The 11,546-nt window shown below is 53.1% G+C and overlaps 1 protein-coding gene across 2 annotated transcripts; it reads left to right on the top strand.

The window, feature by feature from the left end:
- The first annotated feature begins 1,524 nt into the window (after nt 1-1,524).
- ADAMTS4 (ADAM metallopeptidase with thrombospondin type 1 motif 4) lies at nt 1,525-9,616 on the top strand. Of its 2 annotated transcripts, none has more exons than XM_063104781.1 (9): nt 1,525-2,556; nt 3,651-3,974; nt 4,231-4,363; nt 4,919-5,089; nt 5,802-6,088; nt 6,197-6,383; nt 6,639-6,814; nt 7,767-7,941; nt 8,607-9,616. In XM_063104781.1, the coding sequence occupies exons 1-9, from the start codon at nt 1,924-1,926 to the stop codon at nt 9,059-9,061; spliced, it is 2,541 nt and encodes an 846-aa protein (XP_062960851.1). In that variant the 5' UTR covers nt 1,525-1,923; the 3' UTR covers nt 9,062-9,616. The 2 variants fall into 2 exon arrangements, with proteins under 2 accessions (XP_062960851.1, XP_062960849.1); XM_063104779.1 differs by having other exon boundaries at nt 7,767-7,942; nt 8,447-8,968.
- Nucleotides 9,617-11,546: the final 1,930 nt, after the last annotated feature.

The following is an 11,546-nucleotide window of genomic DNA, read 5'->3' as shown; positions in this document are numbered from 1 at the left end:
TGATGTAGGGGACAGGAGGTGACAAGGCAGGGAGTGAATAGGAGAATGGGGGTAGTGGGAGGTGGTCTACCTCTAGGAAAGGGAAGGGACTGCTGACTGCACTCTCCTTCCTGGGGATTTCCGGGGGAAATGAGTGGTCATGGGGTGGGGTGAGTAGAAATTGCCCCTACTTCTGAACCCTTTACGTCTTTGCCTTGAGAGTTCACTCCCAAGACCTCTTTTCTGAGTTCCCTCCAATCCAGAACCAAAAGAATTATTTGTCTGCTTTCCCAAGCACTACCTCTTCCTCCCCAGCCACTTTCCCTACCCAGGCATTGGGTTCCTGTTTCTCCCAGAACCCTAATTTCCCTATATACCCAATGCTGTCTCTACCCTCTCCCTGCCCCATGGATATTGAGAAATAAAAGATTACTAGGTATTCCAGGAACAATTGGGTTTTCAGGGCAAGATGGGGCCAGAGGAGGGAGGCAGGAGGGGATTCCCTCAGATCGACACTAGGTAAATCTGGGTTCCTGAGAGAGTAAGTCCTGCTTGTGCTGGGGGATGGCTGACTTGAGGCTGGGGGAGGATTTAGGGCATTTGGGAGTGGGTAGGAGCAGGGCCAAGAGCCTGGGGAAGCTACTGGGAGCTGGGCCAACGAAATGGGGAGTCAGGAAGTGGGAGGAGGAGCCCTGGGGGGGAAAGGAGGCAGAATGACTGTTCCAGGCTTTAGAGGGGGCGGGTAGTGGTAAGTTGGTAAGGGGGAGCCTGAGGGAGAGAACGAATGTTAGAGGAGATGCCATCCTGGATCCTCCTTCTATAAAAGAAAAAGTCATTAACCCTTCTTGCCTTATCATCTGCCTCCTCCATATGTCCATTCTAAGCAGAATCATCTTACCTTTGGGCAGTAAACTCCCTGATCACTGTTTCCTTGCCTCCCCCATCTCTATGCCTCTCTCCAGCTGCTTGGTCCCATCCTGAGCTGTATAAAAGCTACCTACTTTCTTTGTTCTTCCCTCTTAATGCTTCCTTACCTGTTCCCCACCCTCTTTCTCCAGGCAGCTCACTTAGTCCCCTCGGCCCTGGAAACAAACTTCTAGGGGCAGAGGGCAGAATGAAGGAGCCTTGGGAAAGGGGAGGCCATGTCAGTTTAGACAGTAGGAGCAAGAATTCTCCCAGGACCGTGATCCTATCTGTGTGTGTTGGCCAGGCCCTTTCCTTGACTCGGTACCTCTCCTGGGGCTCTATCCCAACAAAAAGGGAAAGACACAGCTGAGGGTTGATTGTGAGGTTTGGGAAAAGGCTATGTCATCAGCTGGCCTAGTGCCTATAATCCATCCGGCTGCTAGAGATTCCCCTCCCCTGGGTAAGTCCCTTTTTTTTTTTAAAGGAAAATAAAAACTAGGATTTTGGGAAGCAATGATACACCCATCTGAGTCCCACCGACAGAGCTCCGGGCTGAGTGGCTTACAGATCAGCCAATCACAGAAGCTCGGGATGCTAAAAAGAGCTGGCGCGGAGAGAGCTGGCTGGGGAGAACCCACAGGGAGACCCACAGACACACAGACACAGGAGAGACAGAAACAAAGGCACAGCAGAAGGAAGCAGAGACAGGGCAGGCACAGAGACGAAACCAGACAGAGTAGTACAGGGGGAGAGACCAGAAAAGCCGTGGAAGACACGGGCAGAGAGAAACAAAGATCCAGGAAAGGAGCGTGCAGAAGGAGATTTTGGAGGAGCCAGACCGTGGGGCACCTCTCCTAAGCCTAAGGGCTAAGTTTTCTCCGTCTACTTTGAAGGTCCCCAGCCCCTCTGAAAACTCTGCCTCTGACCTTGGCACGAGTTTAAGCCCCCAGGCTGCAGAGGGGACTTTTCCAAAGCTAGAGTGTGGAGGACTTGGTGTCCCAGACAGCCTCAGTCCCTCCCAGCTGCAGCACCAGTGCCATGTACCGGACAGGTTCGTGTCCCGGGAGGGGCTTGGCTGGGCACTGGCTGTGGGGATTCCAACCCCACCTGTCGTTCCCCACTGTGCCCCTCTCTGGGCTGGTGTGGCTGCTTCTGCTGCTTCTGGCCTCCCTCCTGCCCTCAGCACGGCTGGCCAGCCCCCTCCTCCGGGAGGAGGAGATCGTGTTTCCAGAGAAGCTCAACGGCAGCGTCCTGCCTGGCTCCGGCGCCCCGGACAGGCTGTTGTACCGCTTGCTGGCCTTTGGGGAGACGCTGCTACTAGAGCTGGAGCAGGACCCCGGCGTGCGGGTCGAGGGGCTGACAGTGCAGTACCTGGGCCAGGCACCTGAGCTGCTGGGTGGAGCAGAGCCAGGCACCTACCTGACTGGCACCATCAACGGAGATCCGGAGTCGGTGGCATCTCTGCACTGGGATGGGGGAGCCCTATTAGGGGTGTTGCAGTATCGGGGGGCTGAACTGCACCTCCAGCCCCTGGAAGGGGGCACCCCTAACTCTGCTGGGGGGCCCGGGGCTCACATCCTGCGCCGGAAGAGTCCTGCCAGCAGCCAGGGTCCCATGTGCAACGTCAAGGCTCCTCCTGGGAGTCCCAGCCCTGGCCCCCGAAGAGCCAAGGTAGGCAGCCCTGGAGTCTGTGTCCTGCAGCGTCCTCCCGCCATGTCTGTCCTACTGACCCCTATTCACCCTCTCTCCACCCACTTCCACTTCTGGCCATTCTGCTTCCCTCCCTTCTGCCTGCCTTTCCTCTCTCCACTAGCCTCTTTTTGGGGGGAGACTGTGGCCTCTCCCTGCCCCAGCTCTTCTAGCCAGACCACTGATGTGCATGGAGGGTTCCCAAAGGTGGGTCAGGGACTCTAGGCTAGGAATGACTGTCCCCCTGCCCCCCACCTGGCCCCTGCCTGGCCATGGCATCCCCTACTGGCACAATCCCCTCCAATAAAGCTCTCCTTTGGCCCTGGCTCTTTTCTCTGCCCCAAATTTGAGTTTCACTCCCACTCCCACCTATAAGAGTGAGGTTTGAAGCCTGAGGGATTGGCCTCTGGCTTCTGATGCTGTCTTTAAAATTGTTCTGACAAACTACAAACTAGGGCAGGAGTGGGCAGGGGAGGATAGGGATCCCATAACTCCTTTTGGACAATTCCCTTCCCACAGTGTGGACTGACTGCAAGGCTGCCTGAAGCTCCATCCTTTCCTCCCTCCTGCTCCCGGTCTCTCCCTTTCTTCCCTTCTTTCCTCCCTCCTCCTTCTCTAGCTTTAATCCAGACCAGACGCTCCCTCTACACCCGCCACGCTGAGATCTGGCCCTGGCCCTAGCTGCTGACTGAATTGTTCCTCTAACCACACAGCGCAGACACGTTGCAGCCCAGCCCTCTAGCCCCAGTCCCACAGGCTCCAGCCACACTCAGGCCTGGGGGACCCCAAAGCCCCTCCCGGAGGCAGTCCCAGCTGCTTTTCCCCTCTGGGGCCCACACAGCTCTGGGGACGTGGCATCCCCATCTCCTCCCCTTCTCAAAACCAACAGCTGATCTCTCAGAACTACCACAAAAGTCCTGGGATTTGGGGTTGGGGGAAGGACCTGTCAGGAATCCCATGGGGTATGTGGGGCCCAGCTGACTCTGCTGAGTTCCAGACCCAGGAAGAGAGGGAGGGGAGAAGTGATCCATGGGGGCAGGCTATTTCAGGATCCTCCTCTCTCTTTTCCTCTCCAGCGCTTTGCTTCACTGAGCAGATTCGTAGAGACCCTGGTGGTGGCAGATGACAAGATGGCAGCATTTCATGGTGCAGGGCTAAAGCGCTACCTGCTGACAGTTATGGCAGCAGCAGCCAAGGCCTTCAAGCACCCAAGCATCCGCAACCCTGTCAGCTTGGTGGTGACTCGGCTGGTGATCCTGGGGTCAGGCGACGAGGGGCCCCAGGTGGGGCCCAGTGCCGCCCAGACTCTGCGCAGCTTCTGTGCCTGGCAGCGAGGCCTCAACACCCCTGAGGACTCGGACCCCGACCACTTTGACACAGCCATTCTGTTTACCCGTCAGGTGAGGCCCCAGTCTGTACCACAGGCCATGCGATGCACAACCCCAAGAAGTAACACTACATAAAATGTGATGTAAATGGTGCCCCTGGAGTTGTGCAACATGGTGCCTGGCCCCAGCTATGTGGCCATGTATGGCTATCGGGGCTGTGGCAGTGCTGGGTACCAGTGCTCAGGTCCCCACAAATCTGAATCTCAACCCAATGGACCCTAGTGTCTTGGCCCCCCGTGCATCTTCTATGGTCCTTCCTTCTCCACAGGACCTGTGTGGGGTCTCCACTTGCGACACTCTGGGTATGGCTGACGTGGGCACTGTGTGTGACCCAGCTCGGAGCTGTGCTATCGTGGAGGATGATGGGCTCCAGTCGGCTTTCACTGCTGCTCATGAACTGGGTAAGGGGTTGGGGCCATGGGGCAGCTGGGGGGGATGAGAGAGGTATCAGGGATGAAATGGGGATAGCAAGCTCACCAGAGTGCAAATAGGGGTCTGAAAGTGTTTCTTCCTCCTGTCCAGGTCCAGAGCCATTATCCTCTGCTCTGGGTGTAGACAAACATTTATATTTTCCTATTAAATAAGGTACTGTATGGAAACTTACTGTGAACTCGTGTGTGTGTGTGTGTGTGTGTGTGTGTTTGAAGGCGAGTGGCACAGTATTGAGAAAGATATTATTCACAAGTCAGTGAGGGAATGGGTGGGTTCGGGGCTGGGAATGTTGGCTACAAGGAAAAGTGAATAGAGAGGGGCCCTGAGTGTATTTTGGAGGAAGGGAAGACAGAGCAATTGGGGTTACATATTGAGGAGCCCTCAGAATGCCAGAAGGGGATTGTGGGCAGGATGGGGTGGGGAGTAGATCTGACCATGCACAGTAGCAACCAGGTTTATGATGGAGCCCCCTGAGGGCACAGGGATGGGACCCTTGGACCCTAGCAGGGCCTCTGCTCTCACAGGCCATGTCTTCAACATGCTCCATGACAACTCCAAGCCATGTGTCAGTTTGAATGGGCCTGGGAGCACCTCCCGCCATGTCATGGCTCCTGTGATGGCTCACGTGGATCCTGAGGAACCCTGGTCCCCCTGCAGTGCCCGCTTCATCACTGACTTCCTGGACAACGGCTATGGTAAGCAGATGGCACTCACCTTTCCTGTCCCCCACGGTACTCTCACTTCCCCCATATTCCACATAGGCCAGTTTGACTCCCCCAAGTGTGCTTTCTCTGCAGTGTGGGATGGGGTGAGAAATGCTGCTGTCTTTGTGTGGTTCCCACTTCCTCCAAGAATGAATAGCACAGTTTGGGGAGGCAAATTCTGGCTCAGGAGAGTTAGAACTCCTATGGGCCAGAACTGTCTACCACTGGAATAGGCTGGCTGTGAAGGAAGTGACTACCTTGCCACTCAATGAGGTGTGCAAAAACAGCAGGATGACTACCACTGGGCAGAGTTGATGAAAGCAGGCTCAAGAATTCTGCAGTTGGTTAGCATAAGTAGGAAGACTTAGTGCTTTGGTTCTATTCTTTAGGTATATGTAGACGTGTGACTGTGAGTAAGTTACTTCACCTCTCTGTGTTTGTACCTGATATTTAAAATAGGTATAATAAGGGAAACTACTTCATAGGTGTTTGCCATGATTAAATGAGGTGTGCTGGTCAAGCATTTAGTCATACTTATCACATGATAAGCATCTATAAATTGTAGTTGCTATTTAAAGCCCCTCACAGCCCTAAGATATTTTTCTAGGATCCGTTAGGCCCCAAGGAGGCTAAGCTTTCCACTGGTGATCCTGAATGCTCCCCTCAGCCCTTTGCTGACTTTGTGCCCCAACCCCCTTCACAGGGCACTGTCTCTTGGACAAGCCAGAAGCTCCCCTGCATCTGCCTGTGACTTTCCCTGGCAAGGACTATGATGCTGACCGCCAGTGCCAGCTGACCTTTGGACCTGACTCACACCATTGTCCACAGCTGCCACCGCCCTGTGCTGCCCTCTGGTGCTCTGGCCACCTCAATGGTCATGCCATGTGCCAGACCAAGCACTCACCCTGGGCCGATGGAACCCCCTGTGGGCCTGCACAGGCCTGCATGGGTGGCCGCTGCCTTCATATGGACCAGCTCCAGGACTTCAATGTGAGATCCCAGGGCAGGGATGGGATAAAGGGTCTAGGGAAGTGGGGACTGGCCCTAAGACCAGAAGAGAGTACTCTCATCCCACTCTTCTATTCTGTGCCTCTGCAGATTCCACAGGCTGGTGGCTGGGGTCCCTGGGGACCATGGGGTGACTGCTCTCGGAGCTGTGGGGGTGGAGTCCAGTTCTCCTCCCGGGACTGCACAAGGCCCGTCCCCCGGAATGGTGGCAAGTACTGTGAGGGCCGCCGTACCCGCTTCCGCTCCTGCAACACTGAGGACTGCCCAACTGGCTCAGGTAAGGGGTGAGAGGGATGGGAGACCTTGGGAGGGGATGGTAGAGCAGGGAAGACTGTCCCTTGAATGCAGGACCAAAGAGGGTGTTGACTGCCCCGGCTGTTGTGGGGAGTGACTTTACTCTTTGGGAACTGTCCCTGGCAGTCTGTGGGGACAAGAAGCTCCATGCTGTCTAGACTTCTGAGGGGATAGGTGGAGGGGTTTATGGGGTAGGGTGAGGAGGGAGGGGCTCTGACTGTCCATTTCACCCCTATAGCATTGACCTTCCGTGAGGAGCAGTGTGCTGCCTACAACCACCGCACTGACCTCTTCAAGAGCTTCCCAGGACCCATGGACTGGGTTCCTCGCTACACAGGTGTGGCCCCTCGGGACCAGTGCAAACTTACCTGCCAGGCCCGGGCACTGGGCTACTACTACGTGCTGGAGCCACGGGTGAGGGCCAGGATGCCCGCAGGCATTGTCTATGCTCACACACTCCCCCCAAATCCCTCTGCTTTCTGATAGCGAAGATCTTCCAAAATAGCATGGTTGCTGGCATTCCCACAGCCATTCCAGGCCAGCCCTGGGGTCCACTCAGACTTATCTGTCCATGGGTACTGGGAAAATAAGCCCCAGACACTGGACAAGTGACCAATAGGGAGTTCTAGCCTTCCCATTTCCCTTGGTGTCTTTTCCTCTCTCTCTCCATCTTCTAGTACTGCGTATAGTGAGAAAGGAAGTGTGTGGCCTTTTGGGCAAATCTTTGACTCCCCTTTCCATGGGTTCCTCTGTCAGTTACAGTGATGGCCTCATTCAGCTCATGGACAGCCAGTCATCAATGGACAGGCCTCCTGCACTGATGTCCCTCCACTCCCTCTCTGTGATAGGGGGGTGGGTTGAAGGCTGAAGAAGGTCAAACAAGCCCTAGCAGCATTTGCTGCCTTCACCCCTAACCTGGGGAGAATTCCTATACGTTGGCTGCCCTCTAGCGTCCATCTGGAGACAGTACCATCAAGGCTTAGTTCTGGGACTCACACAGAACTGCAATTCCCATCTTGGCTCCTCTGCTTGCTGTCTGTGCAGCAGTGCGGCAAGTTCCTTAATCTTTCTAAACCTCAGTGTTTTATCTCTAGAAACCTCATGTTTATAAAGCACTTAGCACACTGCCTGATTCATAGTCAGTGCTCTGAAAATGGTGGCTTTTATAACTAGTATTATCATTATGGTCATCATCCTGTACAGTGGCTGGGGCCCACCCTATACAACATCCACATCACCATCCACATCCTTACTTCACCCAGCTTTTCTGACACCGCTTCCCTGATGGGACATGGGCCTTGTTTGGCTTACCAACCCATATTGTCCTAGGAGGAACCCTTTGCATTGTTCCTTCTCATCTTCTCAGGTGGTTGACGGGACTCCCTGTTCTCCAGACAGCTCCTCAGTCTGTGTCCAGGGCCGCTGCATCCATGCTGGCTGTGACCGCATCATTGGCTCCAAAAAGAAGTTTGATAAGTGCATGGTGTGCGGCGGGGATGGTTCTGGCTGCAGCAAGCAGTCAGGCTCCTTCAGAAAATTCAGGTTCTTTCACCTTTATTTCCTCCCTCTTTCTTGGACACTGTTCTGGGGTCCTGGGGATTCAGAGGTGAACTCAACACTGTTTCTACTCTCAATGAGTTTACAGTCTAATGGGGAGATAGAATAGGCAGTCACAGTGCAGTTTCCCACGTGTTCAGCAGGGGTCAGCACAGGATGCTACAAGAGCCCTTGTGGACATCGGGAAAGACTTCCTTGGGTGGTGACCTCTGAACTGAGTCTCAGAGGGAGAGTTGAAAGTGGACAGGCACCAAGAAGGTGGGGCTCAGAAGGGCACCTCAATAAGGTGGCAGTGGGTGGAAATGTCCAGAGATATGAGGGAGGAGGCCACATTTGCCTGTAGCTCTGGTCTAAGCAGGACAGCTTACATGGGTTTAGGGAGACAACCCTCTACACACATATATACACACATACAATCAGACAGGCACAGCTCAGAAGGCTGAGGGGATTCAGGAGATGCTGATCTCCCCATCTCCTCCTTCCACACAGGTACGGATACAACAATGTGGTCACTATCCCCTCAGGGGCCACCCACATTCTTGTCCGGCAACAGGGGGCCCCTGGCCTCCGGAGCATCTACCTGGCCCTGAAGCTCCCAGATGGCTCCTATGCCCTCAATGGTGAATACACGCTGATGCCCTCCCCCACTGATGTGGTACTACCTGGGGCAGCCAACTTGCGCTACAGTGGGGCCACTGCAGCCACAGAGACATTGGCAGGCCATGGGCCATTGGCCCAGCCCTTGATGCTGCAAGTACTGGTGGCTGGCAACCCCCAGAATGCACGCCTCCGATACAGCTTCTTCGTGCCCAGGCCAGCCCCTTCAACACCACGCCCCACTCCCCAGGACTGGCTGCACCGCAGGGCACAGATTCTGGAGATCCTCCGGCGGCGCCCCTGGGCGGGCAGAAAATAACCTCACCATCCCGGCTGCCCTTTCTGGGCACCGGGGCCTCGGATTTAGCTGGGAGAAAGAGGAGGCTTCTGCAGCTGCCTCATACTAAGACTCAGGAGAGAGAGGCTGTGGGGGTGAGACCTGACCCTCCTCTCTGCCCTAATGCGCAGGCTGGCCCTGCTCTGGTTTCTTGCCCTGGGAGGCAGTGATGGGTTGGTGCATGGAAGGGGCTGGGAGACAGTCCCCTATCTAAATGCCCCCTCTGCCCTGCAGGTCACAGGAGGGAAGGGGAAGGCAGGGTGGGCTGGGGCCCCAGTTGTATTTATTTAGTATTTATTCTCTTTTATTTAGCACCAGGGAAGGGGATGATGACTAGGGTCCTGGGTAAACTGACCCCCACCCCTCATAGCCCTCACCCTGGCTAGGAAATCTGGGGTGGTGGTGATTGGCATAAGTAATCTGTGTGTGTTTGTGTGCAAGAAAATGTGTGTGTGTGCTTATGTATGAGGTACAACCTGCCCTGTTTTCCTCTCCCTGAGTTTTATTTTCTGGGAAAAGAAGGGTCAAGGGTGGGATGGGCCTTCAGGGAGTGAGGGATTATCATATTTTTAAAATATAAATTGAATTCTCTATTTATGTGTTCCTTTTGGAGTCAGACAGATGTGGGTTGCACCCTGGCTCCACATCTCTGAGCATTAGTTTTCTCATTTGCCAATAATACCTCCCTTAGCAACTTTTTGTAAGTATTAAATAATGTAAATAAAGTAGCATAATGCCTAGCACGTGGTAAGTGCTCATCAAATGGCAGCTGCTGTTAGTTATTATTATCACCTTTCTGTTCACATCCACCCTCCATAGAGTCTGCAGTGCACTGGAAGTTGGCAAAGATTTACATCAGTGGTGCCTGCACTTACCCCCAGGCTCAGTTCCTTCAGGTGGCAGTACCCTCTCCTGGATTCTGAGGGACTATCAGAGAAAGAACAATTCTGTCCCTCTGCAGGCTTCCAATCACATGAAAGAGACATAATAAACACTTGGCTACAAGTACAATCGACAAGAACATGAAAGTGCAAAAGTAACAGGAAAAACTACATCAATACAAACAGGTGCTTAGTAGTAACGGTAATAGCTGGGGGGGGGGGGCTTGGGGGAACTGTTGTGGTAGAAAGAGTGGTGAAATGGGAGCTGATGGCTCTGAGTTTGAGTTGGAGTTCAGCATCTTATTAGCTGGGTGGTATTGGGAAGTCCCTGATGCTATGTCTTTGATTGCTCATGGAAAGAAACCAATAATATCTGCCCTCACAGAGTTCTTCTAGGAACAAATGTTAAAATGTTTTCAAAAAACTAAAGGCAATAGCCATGTGAGAGGCAACCCTTATGACTACTGAATGACTGGGTCCCCAGAACCAGTGTAAAACCAGCAGACTTCTTCGAAGATGTCAGGTTTAAATGGAATTTAAGAGGAAAAGGACACAGTTTGGTGGGGGATTGGCAGGAAGGCAAGAAGAATAACATGGAGAAGGATCTGAGGTGAGGGGGGCCAGGTGTTCAGTGGTGGCAGAATACTTGAGGAGAAGTAGGATACTACAAACTGCTCTACTTTTCCTTCTGAGCAGGTAATTTTGTTTGAGAAAGAACTTAGGCAGCCCTGTGTGTGTCATGGATGAAACAGGGATAGGCAAGGGTAGCAGGTGGACCCTGCAAGAATTTGGAGTTTTGAGTGGCAGGGGCAGGACTGCTAGAAATTGCAGAATGTGATTGGACCAAATGTGGAAGTAACGGAAAAACTATAGGTAAAGAAGACCCTATAGTGGGGGTAGAAAAGGGGAGAATGCGGGGGAGAAAGGCACTTTACTCTGCCATACCAGCCCCTAGCTGGGCTGCCAAACATTGCTTGGGTTATGGAGCTGAGATTATAGGATTGAGGCAGGCCATGGAGGATGTGGTGGTTGTGTGTGCCGTACTCACTAAAGTTGGGCTTTGCTGGCTGATCAAGTTCTGTACCAGGCAGTACCTTACACAGTGCCCTGTACTTTACACCACCCAGCACAGCGCTCGCTCCTCTGCAGCAATGAGAAAAGGGCCTCGCACACTTTCTTCTCTCCAGTAAATGTGGCTCCCACTGCTGTGCTCAGCCCCCTGGATCTTCCTCTGGTCCTCCTACCAACCAGGCTGGAGGAGGTAGAAACAGGAAAGCGAGATAAGGCCAGAGTGATCTTCAATTGTTTCATCTAGTTAGCAAAATTTTACCACCAATAATATGTTTATGAACCTTAATACTATGAGCTCATGGTACAATGAGCAGAGCTCATTGTAAGTAGATGTGGGGTACAAACAATATATGACTGTGTTCTAAAGAAGCTCACACTGCATTTTGGGTGGGGAGGTTGTGTACTATACCTCCACAAAAAGAAACAGTGGCATAGTACAAGGAATGGTAAGACAAGGGCCAGATGAATTGCACAGAGATGGACTTAATGGGTTATGAGGGTTAAGCAGTGAGAGTCTTGGGCTGGGCCCTGGGGAACAGGTAATCATGATAGCCCTTCTCACCTTTCTTTAATGCTCATGGTGAGTCACACTTTGTAAGTCACTTTCATACATGTTATTTTAAGAGGAAGCCCTTTGCTCATTGAGTAGGGTTATTACTGGCAAAAAGAAGTTTTTTCCCAGAAAGAGACTGAGCTTAGAGGC

The sequence above is a fragment of the Cynocephalus volans genome, chromosome 8 (genome assembly GCF_027409185.1).
Source record: "Cynocephalus volans isolate mCynVol1 chromosome 8, mCynVol1.pri, whole genome shotgun sequence".
In the NCBI taxonomy this organism is placed as follows: Eukaryota; Metazoa; Chordata; class Mammalia; order Dermoptera; family Cynocephalidae; genus Cynocephalus; species Cynocephalus volans.
The sequence above is the reverse complement of the archived record's forward strand: the minus strand, read 5'-3'. Positions and strand labels throughout refer to the sequence as shown.